Genomic DNA, 22,154 nt, shown 5'->3' on the forward strand with positions numbered 1-22,154 from the left:
AGGAATAGTATTGAAAATAAAATACTTTCAGTAGTAGTATTAATATATTTTAATGAGAACATTTTTATGTAAATACCATTTTACTGAGGATTGGGCTTGAAAAAAGCATCAAGTTTCAGTTGCTTTTCACTTTTATACTGTTTCTTAATAATTAACGATCAAAATTGATGAAAATGTTTATAACAAGCAATCACCTCTGTATCTGAAGATGCAACTATGAATGAAATGATGTTGTTCATGTGTACTCTAACATGTACCGTTGTAGCATAGAGGCAGCCTGCCTCACGGCCCTGCTAAATAAGAGCGCTTGTCCAGGCTTATTGTAGGTGTCGTATTACAGCAACAAGATATTTTACAAATATATGCCGTTTAGTTTATGTGTATATCATATTTTAATAATAAAATAAATTGTAGTCATACATACTAAAACTAAACATTTTAGAACCCACTTATTAGATCAGTGTTTTTCAAAGTGTGGTATGCATACCCCTAAATCCAAGTATTCTTTCCAGGCACTACAATTAAAAGTCCAAGTCTATATGGAGAACATCAGACTGGACCACTACAGCTCTACCATTAAAAGTTACTGTGATAATGCACTCATGTATAAAGCATCCTAAAAGTATCTAAAAGAGATTGAACTACATGAACGCTCACCTATCCAATTAGAAAAGGGTATATAACATGACTCTTCGCTCCATATCGTGCCCCTCCACTGCACTCTATGAACAAATCACGATGGTCATTGGAGCCTGTTTATAATAGTGCAATCTGTGATATTGCCATGGATAATGTTTGGTTTGAATGCAGCTCATATATTATATGAATTGTGATTTCAACTCTTTACACAGTGGCCTACTATTAACATAAATCACTGTGTAGATTTCCATATTATCATTCCTAATTGCCCTTCCATCTCTAGATAGTATCCTAGTCAAATGTGTTTCTTTGACTGTGATGACAACTTAACGATGATGACCATTAGTTGACAATGGTCGTTACAGTTGACTGTGGATGATGCAGTCTTTTACCAATGTCATGAACAGATAAATTACTGATATAGCATCAGTACAAGCTGTGTGTTGGGGGGGACAAAGAATATTCTCATCAGTATGTCTCAAATCTAAAATTTCTAATATGTTGTCCTATAATCAATTTAAAATGAACAGAATTACACTATTACACTTAATGATAAACACTAGTTACATATATACATTTTTTTTAAAGTTCATACTAACCTTTATCCTTCCTGAAATCAAGGGCATCCTGCTTATCTGTGACAATCTCTTTTAAATTTACAATACTTGGATGATTAAGCTGCCGTAGTATCTTTATTTCTCTAACTGCTGTGATAGGAAATCCTTCTTTTTCATTTTCAAGTCTGACTTTTTTGAGTGCTACCAGTTCACCTACAATTGGATATAAAAACATGAATTCTGCAATTGACATAATGTGGCAAATCAAAAAGTATCAGCTTTTTGTTATCAATAATATGCACTAAAAAAAAAAAAATTCATATTTTCCCTCAAATACTGCACAACACAAGTGCTAGAACAGTTGTGCATTTCTCTTGCTGCATATCAACAGATTCTTTCAACCAGAAATTTTGGATGTCTAATATACACAGTTGTGGAGGTCTGAACCAGAACATTACATAATGAACTAAACAGTCAGCTTCCATAGAAGGGTTGCTGCATTACTAGTTAAACATTACACTGAATAATGGTCAGGTTCAGCATGGATGGACAGTAATACACCAGTATAAAGGTGTATGTAAATGACAAATCATAATTGTTTAGATATTGAAGAGATTACTATTTAACAAAATAGATCACACCATCAGTCATGTTCATTTGGTAATGATGGTAATGCCTTTTAGCTAGAACAAACTGGATTTTAATCTTGCCTAGGATGCAAAAAACCACCTTTGCATCCTAGACAAGAGATGGAAGCAGGAGGGCCATCCCATGTGGAAACAAGCAAACCAGTCAAAAGAACACATGCAATTTACAGACTGCATTCCCTGACCTCGCAGCCTTAATTGCTTAAGCCTTACTGCCAATCAAAACCAAATGCATCAATTATTTGTAAGTGGTACTTCTGGTTTAAACTTGGACCTCTTATCATAGTGTCAAAAAAAAAAAAAAAAAAAAAAAAATATTACATTATACAGACATCTGAACAATTGTATTACTTACACTTCAGTTCTTTTATGGAAAAGGTTCAGTTTGTATACATCATAATGCAGTGTGTCATGCAAAGTGATGATATGGTTTGAGATAATATATGTGTAATGGTTAGAGTGACCAGAAGGTCTCAGAAAAAGAATGAAAAGACTAACAGAGGAAGTGACTGCTATTATGGCAGAGGAATGGACCAAAATATCTGTCTATCACTTATCAACATTCAGTGAAAAATATGCCAAGGATAGTAGTATCTGGAACAGTGAGATAGATGATATAATAATTAAACCGATTAATGTTTTTTGAAAGTTTTTTTTTTCCACTTGCTTATAAGTTAAATTAAGGTACCAAGAAATTATATGCTTGCAAACTTTCTTTGCTTACACTTTGATAAAGGATAAAACAATATAATTTCTTGGCATCTTTAATTTAACTAAACTAACAGTTATTATTTCCAATATTTCACAAAAATCAAATTAGCATCACTAGGAAATACAAATAATATACACGTATGCATGTACTGCAATATGCAAAAATGAAGTAGACACACAGTGTCTACTTTAAGAATTCTAATGAATTCTTAGCTATTTGGTTGAAGGTTGGAAAATGAATGTTTCCCAAATGACAAACTATTTAAAACATTCATATTTGTTGAGGTCAGGATAATTTATTAGGGCAGAGGTAGATTCAAGGAACAGTGTTTCCTATTTGTATTTGCTTTTCTTAAAGTAAGGTGGCCTTTTTTTTTATACCATGGATCCTATAGCAGTTATCCAAGGCATGGTCTACAAGTCTACCATAGTAGTAGTAATAAATGCAGTCTTGGTGATGGCCACACCTCACCTCATCACACAACACTCTGCCCATTTAAAGTCCAGTATAGAAAACCTCATCTTCTACAGCACGGTTTCCAAACTTCTTGCTAAAGTGGAGTCCTAAAGCAAGCAAAATTTTTTTTTTTTTTTTTTTGTGGAGCCCTCACAACAAAATCTTTAAAATAAACATGGGGAAAAAAAAAAAGGAAGAAATTAATAAACACTAACCACTTTACAAATTTAGTGCTCTGTAAAATTAAAAAATTTAAGTTTATTTTAATGACCATAGTGTAGTTGTTTTGAACTGCAGAGTTTTTCAAAGTCTGGTATGATGGATGTAATTTGTAGCATCATATCATCGATTCATTAATTTTAAAAAAAAAATAATAATTATAATAAGTGAATGTTTGTAAACAAGATTCATGCCTTGCAGAAGTCCAACCCCAAAGAGCTGCAAAAAAAAGCTGCAATAACAAAGACAAAAAGTGCAGGAAAATTGCAAAACATCTGCTAACACAATCCAGAACCTATTCTGGATTGTGTTAGCAGTAAACTTCTGAAGGCATCTTTACTCAGGACCTCACAATGATAGAATAAGAAACAGCAATTAGTCAAATTGACCCTGACAAATCACTCGGTATAGATCTTATCTTTGGACATATGATTAAAAACATTGGAGTAAAAGCCAAAAGCCAACTTCTGAAGATAATAACACTTTCTGGAATACAGGCAAACTGCCATAAATCTGGAAAACATTAGTCATTATACCCTTACTAAAACCTAACAAAAACCTTAGTGACTGTAAAAGCTACAGACCAATAGCTTTGACTGGTACTCTCTGTAAACTAAATGAAAGAATAATACATACTAGACTTATGAATTGGCTCTTAGAAAATAATTCTACCAAACTGCGTGCATATGATACTGAAATAAGGGGGAATGCATTAATTTGGATTTCAGATTTCATGAAAGGAAGAAAAATTGAAGAATTAATGGAACTTCTTCCAACATACATCGAACTTGGGCTGGAGTCCCATAAGGTTCTGTTTTAAGCCCACTCCTATTTCTCATCTATATGAACAATATTCATCCTCATATAGCAAATGACACAAAAATAGCATGCTATGCGGATAATATAGCAATCTGGCACACAAGCAGTAATCCTCAACAACCTGAAAAAGTCCTAAATAATTCAATAAAAGGCTTAGATGGGCAAAGAAACATAAATTACAGCTAAACCCGGAAAAAACAAAATTGAGTATCTTCTCCACTGATAGAAAAAATAGACACAATTACAATCCCCAAATCAAAATATGTATATAATACCAAAATAGGAAATGCAGTTTCAAAAATACTTAAGCCTAACTCTAGATACTGAACTAGAGTTAGGATTTATGACCCATATCATAATTACATCCGATAAAGCTCTTAAAAAGCTTAATATCATCAAAAGGCTTTGTGGAACAAAGTGAGGTGCAAAACCGAAGACACTCAAAAACTACATGTACAGCACTCATACAACCCACTATGGAATATGCCTTAAATCCGGACTCCAGCTTCCACTAGCTCAAAAGAAAAGCTTGACAGAGTACAATCAAGAGCAGCAAAAATTATTATAGGTGTAGTCTCATCCACAAATAATTTAAAAGCTCAACAAGAGTGTGGGTTTCACATACTTGAAGACAGAAGAAAACTCTCCACGGTTAAGTTCATTAACAGAATCAGGAGCCAACAAAAGCTCAACAAGAGTGTGGGTTTCACATACTTGAAGACAGAAGAAAACTCTCCACGGTTAAGTTCATTAACAGAATCAGGAGCCAACAACAGGATCACATCTCACTCAGGACTTTCGATGCCTCAACCAGTAAATTTAGACTAAAGAGATCATCTACTTTATAATTTGATCATGAAATTAGAAAACAGGTAGACTTAGAGCACCTGTCCACTGAAATAAGCAGAGAGCCATTCTTTTCCACTAAACTACCAAAAAACACAATAGTTAACTTAAATCTACTAGAACCATGTTCAAAAAAGGATTCGCAGATAAATAAAAGAAAAGGACTTGACACTATACACCACTTAAATAATCTAAACCATGTCATTGCCTACACTGATGGATCATCTGATGAAGCACTCAACCAAGGAGGAGCAGGGGTTTTTATAACTCTACCTGGAGGTGAGGAAATGCAAATCAAAACTACAGCTGGCAAAATAGCTTCAAACTTCACTTGTAAATTAACAGCCATACAAGCAGCTCTCAAGTTCTAGCTCTCTAATCCAGTAATAAATAGTACAGAAAGAATAACCATCTACAGCGACTCAAAATCTGCACTCGAAGCATTAAAAAATGGAAAAACAAAACTCACACAGGAAATTCATGAACAACTAAGAACTTTAAATTTGAAAAATAAGAACTGTACACTGCAATGGATACCAGCTCATGTAAATATTGAAGGCAATGAGAGAGTAGACAGACTAGCCAAAGAAGCAAAGATGCTTACCTCAAAAATCATATCCACTATCACTAACTGATGCAAACTCTGTCACAAAAATAAGACTGGTAAAACAAACTAAGAAGATGAATGAAATCTGCGAAATAAATGAAAATAGAGAAATAACCACAATAATCACCAGACTAAGGATGGAACACTTCAAAGGCATGAAAATTCACGCCTTTAAAGGCCACGGTACTAGAAGTTATGAAACATGCAAGAACTGTCCAGGGATCGAACTAACACTTGCCCATATCTGCTCTTGTCCAACAATTGCCACTGCACTAAAGAAAATCGACAATAACCTTACAGAAAAGCTATACTCCATCAAAGTTCAAGAGATTGCCAACGCAGTTCTACAGGCCCACGATCATATCCTGAAGCTCTTCATTGGACTCGACGAGCCTTAGTGATTCTCAACGCCCACTCTGGGAAACCCTGTTCTACAGCACTGACTTAATGATCAGTGTTGACTTGACTGAATATGATTCCCACTAGTACATTACCATTATATGGGATGATTAAGGATTTTAAATTTTTATCAATTTCCTTCTTTTTTGTACTTCTGTTTTTTATATTTTTTTCCAATTCTGGATATCCTAATAGAGACCAAGGAACTTTTGCAAGCTACTTCAGTCCTGCAATAAGCAGGGTGGTGGCTCACATTGGGTGATGAAATTCATCTCCTTCCTAAAGATAATCATAAACATCCATGGCCCATGACAAGATTAAAATCTACAACCGGTTTGATGGAGAGTGGATACACTAACAACTCAAACAACCAGGCCAGCAAATGCTCTTCAATGTTCTATTTAAAGTCATTTTTGACTTAATCAAAACTGAATAGTATAGCAACCAGCACAGTGATTTCCCCCACCACCACCACCACTAATTTCATGGAAGCTTCAAAGAGAATGCCTTAAATTCTGCCCTGCACAAACCTACCATTTGGCTATGTGAAGATGATGTGTTTTCCATTTGGCCACATGGGTTAGACATATTAAACACCTTCCAATCCCACTGAACAACTAACATCCAAGGATATTTCATGTTAGAGCAAAATGCAACAACAGATGTTAACCAGTGGATCCATGGGGTTCACCAAACACAGGTGAACAATTTACCAACAGCCACACCACCACCCTTCCCAAAAATGCATCTCATAAAAATACTGGTCAACAGGACAAAACTTATTTGCTTTGATAACAAGGTACTAACTTTATGAGCTTCACCACATGCACATCTTTTCAGACAAATGACTAAAAAGATGCATATGTGGTTAAGTTAGTGCCATTTTATTAAGCTTTGTGACTTATGGTTAAGTTCATAAGCTCAAAAACAAAACTGATACCTCAAATCCATATCCATTCCCTCATTCCAAACAACATTACAACAAATCAATCTCCATTCCATATATCTATGGCACTTATGGAAAGATCACTCAGATCATTAAAAAATAAATAAAAATACAATCTGACCTCCTTCAAACTACAAAAAAATTTACATCCTCTCTTAAGACCAGCTACAATCTCTAGGTCTACCAGGCATCTACCAAGCACTTTGCAGTCGCATCCTACTCTACTAGAACCAAACAGGCAGGATAGTCAATATAAGAATCACAGAACACTAGGAATACATAAGTGTGATGTTGGTAATTCTGTCTGTTGTTAGATGATTCAGTATTCAAAAAAAAAAAAATTTACTTCACTAAAACAAATACAAAATATTATTTCCTGAATCTATCTCTGTCCTAATAAACTATTCTGACCTTAACAAATATAGATGCATTAAACAGCCTCTCACTTTGGAAATTCAATCAAGCCAACCTGTGGGTGGGCATTTAGGACTGTTGGCCTTCCTTTGTGTCTCACTTGCTACAGTGCTTGCATGCATTATTTCAGTGTACTCTTCCCTGATGATACCAATGTAACATACTGGAAATAATAATTAAATCAGTTTTCGACATTATATTATATACATTGTGATTTCCTTAATGAATTAAGATGTAAGTCAGTTGGCTGTTGCTTACATGTGGAGTTAGTATGAAGTATTAAAGCAATACTTTATTACTGTGAGGGGGGGAAAAAAAAGTTGTTCAAGATACTTTAAATAAAAGCATCCTCAGAGAAGATAAAGAAATGAACATAAATGGCATACTTATGGTATCACCAACAATCAGGCGACCACCACCCTTCCCAACAATATCTTCTTCTCCCTTCTATGTATTAGGCCTACTGGCCTATTACAGAGCTATCCTCAGCCCTTCTAAGTTGTACCTATCCCAAGAATAAGGTAACTAGCCCTATGCCTCCTGGTATATTCTATGGCTATAGCTGCATATGTTCACAGGGCCAGTTTGCCTGCTTGCAGGAGGGAAAAATCCCAGATAAACTGGGGGAAAAAACCTGCTGTCCACGCCCAAGACCAGCTAACTTGACTATGGCTGAGAAAGATCCTTAAGCTCCTCATGTCGGTGACGGGAACTGAACTCAAGACACTCCTTTCCCAGGCATATGGTTGCAAAACGCATAGCCACTAGGCTAACCACACGAACTGGATAGGATAGTACATACAATGTGCTTCATAAAAATCCTGGTTAACAGGATCAAACTTATTTGCTTTGATAACAAGGCACTAACTTTATGAGCTTCACCACATACACATCTTTTTAGACAAATGACGAAAAAGATGTACATGTGGTTAAGTTAGTGCCATAGCTTTGTGCCTTATGGTTAAGCTCATAAGCTCAAAAACAAAATTGATACTTCAAATCTACACATCCGTTCCCTTATTTCAAACAACACTACAATAAATCAATCTTCATCCCACATATCTGTGACACTTAGATCATTAAGTGTTAGATCGTTAAAAAATAAAAATACAATCTGACATCATCAGACTGAACTGAAAGAATTAACTATTTCTGATTTAGGACTGCTGTTGATATAGGACTATTAAGATAATCATGGACAGATATTACACAGTCACATAAGGGAAAGAAAAAAGAAGAAAAAAAGAGGAAAGCAGTGGTGTAAAATATGTTTTAACATAAAACTATCATTCATGAGCAATAAATCTATGATTTAACTGTAAAACTGCTTTGTTGAAGAAGTTGCAGAAGGAAAATTAGTAATTCAGACACTATTTATTTGATTTTGAACATGCTCTTGTTTTGAATTGTAAATATGTTTTTTTTTTATTTCATGAAGTATCTAAAAGAAAACTAGTTAGTTCATTAAATTGTTATAAATATCTGGGTTTTTTTTTCATAAGTATCTAAAAGAAAACTGGATGTCACTTTTTATCTTATGAAGAATCAGTAATGTTAGAACAACAGTCAGGAAAACTGACCTGACTTACTGTATATACTCTCCAACAGGAGAGTGTACACACTAAACTAAGTTCAAATCATACCATGGACATGAATGTTTTGTGAATACAAATAGGTAATTGATGAGTTTCATCTACCAGGGTAAAACTACCACCAAACAACATGTTTGATCTCCAGAGTGGGGATTTATGGAGTATCTAATTCCTTAGTCCATCCACAGTGCTAATGCTAACACACTACAGGCTATCAGCTTTTCATTGATAGGATTCACAGAAAAGTTGAAAAACTATTTCTCAACAATTTCTTAATATTACTGTTTGGCATTGTACTTGGTAAGTAATGCTACAGAAAAACTAATCTAAATCATTTACAAATATTTTGTGACATAACAGTATTACAGCATTCCATATCTCATTAAAATTGACATGAGCCTTTCGATGTCAGCTGCAAAAAATTGGACATGACTTTAGTAAAATGAGTTGCTTCACCTTATCAAACTGTGAAAGCAATATAACAGTCACAGTCATTAAAACTATTTCAGAATATTAATGTAAAGAGAGTGCCAATGAATAACATTCAGATTTAAAAAAACACCAAAGCTAAGGGACTAAAGAAGAGAGTAGAATCATTAACATTCACTAAATTGCTTTACTGATACTTCACTAAAGTGCTTTATTGAGCACATCTTTATTGCAAAAGATTTATTGAGCTATCAGAACTAATTTCAACTATCTGTCAGATCTTTGTGACTAACTTAAGAAAAATCTATATTAAATCAAGTGCATCATCAATTTCCTGGTATGTAGTCCTAAGGGGTGTTCAGATTAACATTACACGATTAAGTTTACATTATTATTAATCTCCTATCAACAATTTTCCTCCAAATCAGTCTATTATTTGTGAGAACTCCAATATTGTTATATCTAACATTTCATGCTTCTAAGGCACTTCTGACTGAATCAATCCAACTAGATCTTAGCCTTCCTCTGGGTCTCTTTCCTGCCATATTGACATCAAACACCTGTTTTGCTAAACTTAGATTATTATGTTGGAGGTTTAATGGATTTTTTACAACACTCAAAAAGAATTAAATTAGAATTTAATACTTCCTATATTTCGTCCTAGTCACTAGGACATCTACGGGGATTACAAAAACAATTAATGTAACATGCACACAAAAACTTACAATACTAAGCCCAACCACGCGGATGACACTAAAGTCCTATCTAGGTGGAGCGCCCTCTAAGGGCGGTAGTAGGTGGCCTGGAATGTAAGGTGAGACATCGCGTGATGAGTGTTTCCCAAATCTTCGGAAGCTTAATGCAACCGTATTTGTTAAGATTTGGTTGGTTTCTGAGAGCTGCTGCTGCTGCTTCTAAGAAAAGTCTCTCTTTCTTGAATTTGCTGTGGTGGAGCATGGTGGTTTTCTTCCATGATACTCTGTGGGTGGTGTCCAAAACATGGTCAGCCAAGCCTGAATGGCCATAGTTGTGTTTAACGATGTGCGACTTGTGTTCCTCCAGGTGGATAGATGCTGATCTGCTGTCTCTCCAAAGTATGCAAGCTTACAGGAACAGGGTACTTTGTAAACTCCAGGCAGAGAGAGAGGAGGGAGCTGATCTTTCGTAGAACGGATAAGGGTAGCAAGTTTGCGATAGGGCTTATATGCTGTGTGTAGGTTATACTTTTTTAGTATCTTGGCTATTTTTTCCGAAGTGCCTCGGATGTAGGGTATGGTGATGGCATTTTTAAATTCTTGTTGACGAGAGGGACGGGGAATGGGGGAGGAATTGATTATTTTTTTGATACTGTGTTCGCTGTAGCCATTGGAGAGGAAAGTTCTGTGTATGTGGTTAAGCTCAGTAGCGAGGGCGGTTCCACTGGAACAAAGATTGTGGGCTCTCTTGGTAAGGGTTTTAATGATGCCATATTGTTGTGAGGGGTGGTGGTGGGAGAGTTTGTGAATGTATCTGCCTGTGTGTGTGGGTTTTCTGTATACAGTCAAGGCAAGTGTATCATTAGGCAGGCACGTGACTAAGGTGTCTAGGAAGGGTAAACAATTGTTCTTTTCCTTTTCCATAGTAAACTGGATTCTTGGATGTAGGCTATTGAGATGACCGAGGAAGGAGTCTAACGTGTCTGGGCCATGAGGCCAAATGGAAAACACATCATCTACATATCTTAGCCAGATAGAAGGTTTGAGTGGGGCTGAGTCTATGGCTCGTTTTTCGAAATCTTCCATATAGAAATTGGCAAGGGGGGGTGAGAGAGGGGAACCCATGGCTGTTCCTTCTATCTGCTTGTAGATTTTGTTATTCCAAGAGAAATACCCAGAGTTGATGCCAAAGGAAAAGAGATCTAAGATGTCAGAGGGGAAAACGTTTTCTAAGAGAGATAAAGTGTCAGTTAAGGGAATATTGGTAAACAAAGAGGAGATATCAAAGCTTACTAATATGTCCGTATTGTTCAAGGTTAAATTTTCTGTGAGGGCTTTAAAGTGGGTCGGGTTTTTTTATATACGAAGCTGAATTTCCGGTGAGGGAGGACAGAGAGTTGGCCAGCTGTTTAGACAGTCTGTAACAAGGTGCATTGGTGGCATCTACTATAGGTCTGAGTGGGGGATTGGGTTTGTGGATTTTTGGTAAACCGTATATTCGGGGGGGATGGGAGTGGAAAGGTTTAAGTTTTTTCGTGACGTCAGGGGGCCAGGAGGTTACTTTTTTAAGTAAGATTTTTAATTTCTTAACTTGTGTTTTTGTGGGGTCGTGTTCTAGCGGGATGTAGGTAGCACGATCACGGAGGATAATGTTCATTTTACGATTGTATTCGCTGGTATTAAGAACAACTGTGGCATTAACCTTATTAGCTCTGGTGATGACGATACTTTTTTCTTTGCATAGTTTCTGGAGAGCCATGCGTTGGGCATAAGATAAGTTACTTTTTGGAGGCGAAGAGTGAGCGAGGATGTTGGCTACGTCAAGTCTGATGTTGTTGGCTACCTCCGACGGTAAGCGACCAATCCCCCGTTCGACGTTAACCATTACATCGAGCAGAGGCACTTCTTTCGGGGCGACGGCAAAATTACGGCCGAGGCCAAGGGCACTGACGGCATCCTTGTTGAGCCTTTTGGAAGAGAGGTTTATTACTGTTTGGAACGGTTGAATTTGTGGTTGTGGTTTGTCTTTAAACAGGTTGCTGTATTTCTTGATGTGTTTGTTTTTTATTTTTTGAAATTCTCTCTGTGCGGAAGTTTCCGAAATGTCAGAGAGAATCGACCAAAGTTCAGGGTTAAGAACGGTGGAGAGCTCTGAATGTAAGGAGCCAATGGCGGCGTTCGTCACTGCGAGGGCGGCACGAGTAGAGGCGATTTGCTCGTGTAGTAATGCTAGGCTGGCACATTTATATATACAGAGTGCTTTTTTGGAATGGAAACTGGTCTTCATTTTAACACATTTCGGTATCACTCTTGTATCCCAACATCTTTTTAAAAAAATAAAGAAATATAGGAAGTATTCTTTTTAAAGTTCTTTTTAAAAAAATTCTTTTTAAAGAAATATAGGAAGTATTAAATTCTAATTTAATTCTTTTTGAGTGTTGTAAAAAATCCATTAAACCTCCAACATAATGTCCTCACAGCACTTAAGCCTCTACACAAGAATTCTAATCATCCATGGAGAAGATTTAGCACGTAAATCCAAGCAATATGGTAAGTCAAAACTACGACTATCTAGACAACTAAATAGGCTGGCCTTTTTAAAAAGATGTCGGGATACAAGAGTGATACCGAAATGTGTTAAAATGAAGACCAATTTCCATTCCAAAAAAGCACTCCGTATATATAAACGTGCCAGCCTAGCATTACTACGCGAGCAAATCGCCTCTACTCGTGCCGCCCTCGCAGTGACGAATGCCGCCATTGGCTCCTTACATTCGGAGCTCTCCACCGTTCTTAACCCTGAACTTTGGTCGATTCTCTCTGACATTTCGGAAACTTCCGCACAGAGAGAATTTCAAAAAATAAAAAACAAACACGTCAAGAAATACAGCAACCTGGTTAAAGACAAACCACAACCACAAATTCAACCGCTCCAAACAGTAATAAACCTCTCTTCCAAAAGGCTCAACAAGGATGCCGTCAGCGCCCTTGGCCTCGGCCGTAATTTTGCCGTCGCCCCGAAAGAAGTGCCGGTGCTTGATGTAATGGTTAACGTCGAACGGGGGATCGGTCGCTTACCGTTGGAGGTAGCCAACAACATCAGACTCGACGTAGCCAACATCCTCGCTCACTCTTCGCCTCCAAAAAGTAACTTATCTTATGCCCAACGCATGGCTCTCCAGAAACTATGCAAAGAAAAAAAGTATTGTCATCACCAGAGCGGATAAGGGTAATGCCACAGTTGTTCTTAATACCAGCGAATACAATCGTAAAATGAACATTATCCTCCGCGATCGCGCTACCTGCATCGCGCTAGAACACGACCCCACAAAAACACAAGTTAAGAAATTAAAAATCTTACTTAAAAAAGTAACCTCCTAGCCCCCTAAAGTCACGAAAAAACTTAAACCTTTCCGCTCCCATCTCCCCCCCCCCCCCCCCCGAATATATGGTTTACCAAAAATCCACAAACCCAATTCCCCACTCAGACCTATAGTAGATGCCACCAATGCACCTTGTTACAGACTGTCTAAACAGCTGGCCAACTCTCTGTCCCCCCTCACCGGAAATTCAGCTTCCTATATAAAAAACTCGACCCACTTTAAAGCCCTCACAGAAAATTTAACCTTGAACAATACAGACATTAGTAAGCTTTGATATCTCCTCTTTGTTTACCAATATACCCTTAACTGACACTTTATCTCTCTTAGAAAACGTTTTCTCCTCTGACATCTTAGATCTCTTTTCCTTTGGCATCAACTCTGGGTATTTCTCTTGGAATAACAAAATCTACAAGCAGATAGAAGGAACAGCCATGGGTTCCCCCCTCTCACCCCCCCTTGCCAATTTCTATATGGAAGATTTCGAGAAACGAGCCATAGACTCAGCCCCACTCAAACCTTCTATCTGGCTAAGATATGTAGATGATGTGTTCTCCATTTGGCCTCATGGCCCAGACACGTTAGACTCCTTCCTCGGTCATCTCAATAGCCTACATCCAAGAATCCAGTTTACTATGGAAAAGGAAAAGAACAATTGTTTACCCTTTCTAGACACCTTAGTCACGCGCCTGCCTAATGATACACTTGCCTTGACTGTATACAGAAAACCCACACACACAGGCAGATACATTCACAAACCCTCCCACCACCACCACCTCTCACAACAATATGGCATCATTAAAACCCTTACCAAGAGAGCCCACAATCTTTGTTCCAGTGGAACCGCCCTCGCTACTGAGCTTAACCACATACACAGAACTTTCCTCTCCAATGGCTACAGCGAACACAGTATCAAAAAAATAATCAATTCCTCCCCCATTCCTCGTCCCTCTCGTCAACAAGAATTTAAAAATGCCATCACCATACCCTACATCCGAGGCACTTCGGAAAAAATAGCCAAGATACTAAAAAAATATAACCTACACACAGCATATAAGCCCTACCGCAAACTTGCTACCCTTATCCGTTCTACGAAAGATCAGCTCCCTCCTCTCTCTCTGCCTGGAGTTTACAAAATACCCTGTTCCTGTAAGCTTGCGTAATTTGGACAGACAGGCAGATCAGCATCCATCCGCCTGGAGGAACACAAATCGTACATCGTTAAACACAACTATGGCCATTCAGGCTTGGCTGACCATGTTTTGGACACCACCCACAGAGTATCATGGAAGAAAACCACCATGCTCCACCACAGCAAATTCAAGAAAGAGAGACTTTTCTTAGAAGCAGCAGCAGCAGCTCTCAGAAACCAACCAAATCTTAACAAATACGGTTGCATTAAGCTTCCGAAGATTTGGGAAACACTCATCACCAGAGGTCCCACCTTACATTCCAGGCCACCTTAGAGGGCGCTCCACCTAGATAGGACTTTAGTGTCCCCCACGTGGTTGGGCTTAGTATTGTAAGTTTTTGTGTGCATGTTACATTAATTGTTTTTGTAATCCCCGTAGATGTCCTAGTGACTAGGACGAAATATAGGAAGTATTAAATTCTAATTTAATTCTTTTTGAGTGTTGTAAAAAATCCGTTAAACCTCCAACATAATGTCCTCACAGCACTTAAGCCTCTACACAAGTAAACTTAGATTAACTCTGCTGACACATTCTTGAATGCTAATAATATCAAGTTCCTTTCTATCTTCATTTTTAATATGATTCTGCCATTGATGCCATCAGTGAATTCCCCTTATTTTTCTCAGATATCTCATATCTGCAATCTCTAGTCTTTGATCAAGTGCTTAAATTCTAACCCAATTCTCAGATCCATAACTAAAAACTAATTTGAAAACTGTCTTGTATACTGCTGATTTAATGTTTATTTCTCTCTTATTCCATATAAATTTATTCAGTTGGCTACCCACCATACCAGCTTTGATAGTCTCAAGAACATTTTGCCACCTTCCTGATATTTATTTTCCATACTCTTATCAGTCTTCCTACGACTTTTGTTTAGCTACTTTTACACATAGCTTAGGTCTCTTAGATTTTTCTCTGTACTCTTTTAGGACACATGTCAAATTTATTTGCCAGAAACTTTTGGTATGCTTTCTTCTTTTCCAGGGATGCTTCTTTAACTTCCTGTGTACCTCATGGGGGGTTCCTTATTTTTTCTATTATTGCAGACAACTTCACCACCTAATTCCCTAGCTGAATCAATCAGTCTTCTTCAATGTTTACCACTGAGACTCCAAGGTTTGGTTCTCATTTTCAATTTGTTTCTATTTTTCTTCAATAATGTTTATATAGTCAGGTCTACAATTTACCTGTAAAAGTTGCTATCTTACATACCATTGTTTTCAATGTGATATCCATTTTTATCCTGCTTAGTGCTAAGCAATGGTCACTTCCAATTTCAAATCCTCTGTACACTCTTGTAACCTGAACCGGCCTTATGATATCACTATTAACAATGACGTAGTCAATGAGGCTTTTTTTCTTTCTTGTGTCTTCTCTCCACGTATACTTGTGCACATCTTTATGTTGAAACATGGTGTTAGTAATGACTAGTCCATGTCCTGGACTAGTCATTACTAACAAACTTATTCATTAAAGTCATTACTAACTGGACTTAAAACTGCTTTCCAAAACTTGGAAAGCAGTTTTAAGTCCAGTAAATATAATCATTATTAACTTTGCCCTTTCTCCAAATATTTCCAAAATGTTCCAATATGCCTGGTAAGATTAATTTCCTACTCTGCTGTTCAAGTCTCCAACAAGGACCACTTTTTCCATTTTATTTATGTAAGTCGCCTGTTCTAATGACTCAAAATTTAGAAGAGCCTTCTGTGAAACCATAGGCACAAATAAGTTTCATTGCCCATTTCTCCAATTTGAAGTTTGCCACATAACTCTACTTAAAACTGCTTTCCAATCAAGAAGTTTATCTTCTGATTGGTATCGAATGCTATTGCTACTATGGTTGGACAAGTGCTTAGAGTATCTGCTCTCCAACCAAGAGGTTGCGAGTTCAAAATCTGCCAAGGGCATGGATGTTTGTGATTGTCCTACTCACTGTTTACCATATTTACTGCTGTAACTTGTGTCCTAGAACAGTATGACCATTGATGTCTTTGCACAATAAAAATCAAATCAAAGCTATCACTACTCCTTCTTTTCCTTGATCATTGTTGCCTGAAAATAACATCCTATACTTATTATTTAGTAAGATCTCACCTGTTTTTGTCTTCTTTGTTTCAGTAAAGCCAATTACGTCCATGTGGTACTTTTCCAGTTCTTCTGCAAGTTCAATTTCCTTTCCATTAACATTCCTTATATTGATGGTTCTTATCTTCAGTTCTTCTGATGTCGGGTTTATTCTTCTTCTTTTTAATGTTGAGTTGGAGCTTGTTCCAGTAGCTGACTTTTCACTGTTCGCCCTGGTTCCCTGAGAAAAATAGCAGGGACTTGTTTAACTAGGCGATGTCCCAGCCGGCATGAAATCTGCCAACTGGGACATATGCATTTGTGGTTAAAGCCAATAGGGAGCACAATTTGGTTGGCTAAGTCTCAAATTGCCAGCCCATCCTTGTTTGTTCAGTACCCAGTAGATACCTACTAACAGGGCATACCACGTGAAGGCGAGGATTGGACATTAGGTCAGAATCCCCAGTCAGTTCTCTGCATCCCTGAAAGGCAATGTGGAGGTCTCCTCCCAGTTATTTGGCTTTGACCTCTGAGAAACCCCTAAAAATCCCTAAAGAAGATGAAAAAGAATTTTCATGCTCATAACATAACAACTCATAACAACTTATGCAAGTATAACCAGTCATTAAAATATTAATCCCAAGAAATATTTAGAAAAATAACTTCTTGGGATTAATAGAACAATTTTAAGATGACTCAATCACATATAGTCAATCACATTACTAGTAGTAAAAGCACCCTGCACAAAAAATGAAATTAATTAAACTAACTAAAGATTTAGAAATTAACAACTAGTAATTAACAACAACCTCATATATATGCAGTCTCAAAAATAATTTAAAATCTCAAGAGGGAAGTCAGTTTTTTTGAACATCTTACAACATTATTAAACATGTTTTATGAAAAAATTTCCACTTTCAACAGCAGAATAGTGAACAAAGTTCCAGTAGAATCATAAAGAATATGTGAAAACATGATTTGGTTCCTAAGTGGCAGAAGGTATACTGAAGAAAGAATAAAGGAAAAAGGAGGGAGCCTCTCTGCTTTTATAACAGTACATTATATGAAGATTTGGTATCTGTAAGGTGAGAAACACAAATTTTGTGTATATAAATATGGAAAATGCAAAGAGAAAGGATGTGTTCTATCATTACAGTGCTAGCTGAAACTAGATTCCAATTTAGTAAGCTAGGAGACCCGAGCAACTATAAACTTTTTGTGAACTTGAATTGTAATGATTTCCTTTATAATAGTTGCGATTAATTCCGAAACTTTTAAACTGATGCTGTAAAGCCAGCTACTGAGGTTTTTTTCAATTAATTTAGAACATCAATTGTTCCATGCTGATTGGCATGGATCAATTTTGATAAAAGGCATTAACTTACAAATAATATGATGTCTATTCCCATATTTTAATATCATCTTTTCATCCACAAAAAAAATGTGTGGCATTATACTTTTAGATGGAAAAAATTTGTGATCAATGTTTTAGCAAAATACTTTGCAACATTCCATTTGCATTACTTGTATTACTGAGACAAATCAGGAGAGGACTTCGGTAAGAAATGGAGGAAAGAGTACTGCAAAAGGAATCAAAGACAATAAAGGTGATAAGAAAAATGAAGGATAAGGATATCCTAGATGTCTGGGGTAATTTACTTTGAAAGACTGTTAAATGAAACAAGCAGTGACAGAACTGTAGCAGAAACCACTGTAAAACTGAAAAGCACAATGATAATGTTTAAAAAGAGAAATCTGTTCATATCCATAGATTTCAGTAATATTGTGACCTATTATGTTGGTCATTACCACCAAATGGCTCTAACACTCCCTCCCCCATTTTAGAAGCAAGTCATTAAAATAGTGTTTTCACTGTAATGTAGTAAGAAGACTGATAGTAGACTATTCAAAGCACCAGATTGGTTAAATAGAGCTAATGATATTAAAATATATGTTTAAACCTTAAAAAAGTTCATATCCATAAATTTAAAAAAACCATAAGAAGAACTGAAGACAGGAACCATTGACATAAGAAGTACTGATGGAAAGGAAACTGAACTTGCAGAAGAACTGGAAAATTACTACATGGACATAACTTGTATTACTGAGACAAATCAGGAGAGGACTTCGGTAAGAAATGGAGGAAAGAGTACTGTAAAAGGAATCAAAGACAATAAAGGTGATAAGAAAACTGAAGGATAAGGATATCCTAGATGTCTGGGGTAATTACTCTGAAAGACTGTTAAATGAAACAAGCAGTGACAGAACTGTAGCAGAAAATTTTCGAGAGAAACGCAAACAGGAGTACATATCAATACTTGAGGTAGAAAAAGCCATCAAAAACTTGAAATGTGGAAAGGCAGCAGGAGTAGATGATATTTAATCAGAAATGCTCAAAAACGGAGGTATAGAAGTTTTGAAGTGGCCACACTGCATATTTCAGAGGGCCTTTGGATAGAAGGTCAAATTTCAGATGATTGGAGTAGAGCTCTCATAATCCCCATATATAAAAAATGAGAATAAAGCTGATGATGAGAATTACAGAGGAATTCTAAGTGTCCTGGTTAAGATTTATACAAGCATACTCGAGAAGATGCAAAAAAAACTGTGGAAGAGAAACTGGATACATTCAGAATAATCATCCCTCTCCTTATTTATTCATACAATTCCAGGCTTATATGGCATCCTATTATATATTTCATCCTATCTACTTTCATTTCATAATTTGAACTCAGAATTACTACTACTATTTCCCTCTATGCTCCCACCATGGTTAGACACAATTCCTATGCTATCAACATCACCCCCTTCTATTCTTCGTACTTCATGGAAAAGATGGCATCCCTTCATGTTCTATTCCCATCGGTATATCATCCTCATTCAATCAAATTTCACTTATACCAATGATTTCTGGGTGTAATGTCTCAATCAGTGGCACAAATTCTTGACACTTCTGGCATTTAAACTGACTGAACCATTTACCATGACTTTACCAGACTGACACCTCTCCTTTGTACACTGCCAATGTTGTATGTATGTATGCACACATACACATTGAGAATACAAGAATTCATGGTGAATTCAAAAGTATCTTAAAGATGAACAATATGTTGCACTCATTGTGATTACTGCTCAGTCAGCATGAAAAAAACAGCTATCCTTCTGTAAACTGTTTTTTACACCAGCCAAATTGAAGACTTAAGTTCAAATCTCAAGAAAACTGAGTTCCTTGCATCTGAACTTGTACAGATGGCCTAAATCTTTCTGGCTTTGATTCTTTAGGATATACATCATAAATAAATATATATATAATATTATTATTATTATTATTATTATTATTATTATTATTATTAAGAGAGACCTCCAGGGAGTTGGGAACTCACTGAGGGAGGCCACAAACTACATGCACCAGCTATCATACTTATTCTTGAATTCATTCACAACATTCACAATAGCAATCCATTCCAATCATGCACCACCCTATGAGAGAAAAATCTAGCCCTCAGTCCCTTCTTAGTGGCATTCATTCTCAGGTTCTAAGGATGCCTTCTTGTCCTTTTCCCACCATCCATAAATTGAAATCTTGTATGACCCTTTCAGAAGTTTGTAAGTCTCAATCATATCACCCCTCTTTCTCCTGTTTGCTAGTGTCTGCAGTCTTCAAATTCTCAGTCTGTCTTCATAATCAGATTCCACAATCCTAATATCATTTTTAACACTCTCCTTTGCACTCTCTCCAATATATCAGAATCACAATGGAAACCAGACCTGTGCATAATAGTCCAAGTGAGGTCTTATCGAGGCCTTGTAAAGAGGAAAATAACATCCTTATTTTTACATGTGAACATTCGTTTCAGCATTGCAATTATCTTTTATGTTTTATTTGCAATCTTTGCTACATGGGCTCATGAACTTCCTATCTACTAACACTTCAAGATCCCTAGCCTCAGTTTCTTCAAGCATAATCCTACCAATATAATACGACATTAGTATCTAATCACGATGAAGTGAATGACTTTACATTTACCGACATTGAATTCATATATATTTTTCCATGCCTACAATTGCAGCCTATTCGAATTATTCTGCAAGTACTGCACATCAGCAGCATTCCTGATTACCCTACCTATCTTTGCATCATCAGCAAACAAATCGCTTGTCAAATACTTTCCAATATCATTAATGTATTATTATTATTATAGGCAGCTCCAAGGAGTCCTTAGACTCATCAAGGGAGGCCCAACATCATGTCAAGAACAATTATTCAACATTCACACAGTATCTATCATACCTCTCCTTGAACTCATTTACAGTCATGGCACCCACAACAGACTCTGGCAGCTTATTCAAATCATTTACCACTCTCCAAGCAAAAAACCTAGCTCTAACACCCTTGCTAGCCACACTCTTACCAAGCTTCCATGAATGGTCCCGAGTCCTCCCACTACCAGTCCTATTCTCAAAAATATCTTCTGAATTAATCTTATAGAAGCCCTTCAGTAATTTGAATGTCTCAATCATATCACCCCTTTTCTGCCTATCAACCAATTTCTGCAACCCACAAATCTTCAACCTGTTCTCATAAGGTTAATTCCATAGTCCTGCTATTATCTTGGTCACTCGTCTCTGGATCCTCTCCACCTCCTCCCCATCGAGAAGAAACCCTGGCACCCATATCTGGGCACAATAGCCTAGATGGGGTCTTATCAAGGCTCGATACAGAGGAACAATAACCTGTTTGTCTCTGCTCGTTAAAGTGTTTATTCAGCAACCAAATGATTTGATGAGCTGATTTTGCCACTTTTGCGATGTGTCCCCTAAACTTCAACTCCCTATCCACCAACACTCCCAAATCCCTGGCCTCGTCAATCTCCTAGAGTACAATTCCACCAATGTGATATACTGCTGCTAATCTTTTCACCCCAAAATGCAAAACCTTACATTTTTCCACATTAAATTGACATCCATTCTCCTTATCCCAGGCCTCCAAACTATCCAAATCATCCTGCAAAATTTTGACATCATGAGCATTCACTATTGCTCTAGCTAACTTTGCAACATCCGCAAACAGATGCACAGTTCCTCTCAGATCCTTTCCTATATCGTTAATGAAATTAAACAGTAGCGGTCCAAGAACAGAACCGTGCAGCACATCGCTAGTCATGGGCTGTCTTTTGGACTCTACTCCTGAATAAACCACTCTCTGATATCTCTCTATCAACCACCCTCCTATCCATCTCACCAACCCTATATCCATTCTCATATGCTGCAGTTTACCTATTAGAATTCCATGTGGTATCCTATCAAAGGCTTTAGCAAGGTCCAGTAGAATCACTGTAAATCCGTTACCCTTATCCAGTTCAGCCATCACTGTGTTATAGAACGTGAGCAAGTTACTGAGGTATGATCTACCCTTCACACAACCATGCTGTCCCCCATAGAGTATCCCATTTTCATCTATCCAATCTTATATTTTCCTCTTGACTATTTTGTCCAAGACCTAGACAACAATTCCTGATATGCTGATCGGCCGG

The 22,154-nt window shown here is 37.0% G+C and overlaps 1 protein-coding gene across 2 annotated transcripts in view; it reads right to left on the reverse strand.

Annotated features, from left to right (window-relative positions):
• Cdk12 (Cyclin-dependent kinase 12) overlaps positions 1-22,154 on the reverse strand; it is a 585,582-nt gene that overhangs the window by 512,495 nt on the left and 50,933 nt on the right. For both annotated transcript variants that reach the window (XM_090402548.1, XM_090402547.1), the window contains exon 4: positions 1,239-1,409. In XM_090402548.1, the coding sequence (XP_090258674.1) occupies positions 1,239-1,409 (171 nt within the window). The remainder of the gene's footprint in view (positions 1-1,238; positions 1,410-22,154) is intronic.

The sequence above is a fragment of the Typopeltis vanoorti genome, chromosome 13 (genome assembly GCF_054136105.1).
Source record: "Typopeltis vanoorti isolate ZY-2024b chromosome 13, IOZ_Tvanoo_1.0, whole genome shotgun sequence".
In the NCBI taxonomy this organism is placed as follows: domain Eukaryota; kingdom Metazoa; phylum Arthropoda; class Arachnida; order Uropygi; family Thelyphonidae; genus Typopeltis; species Typopeltis vanoorti.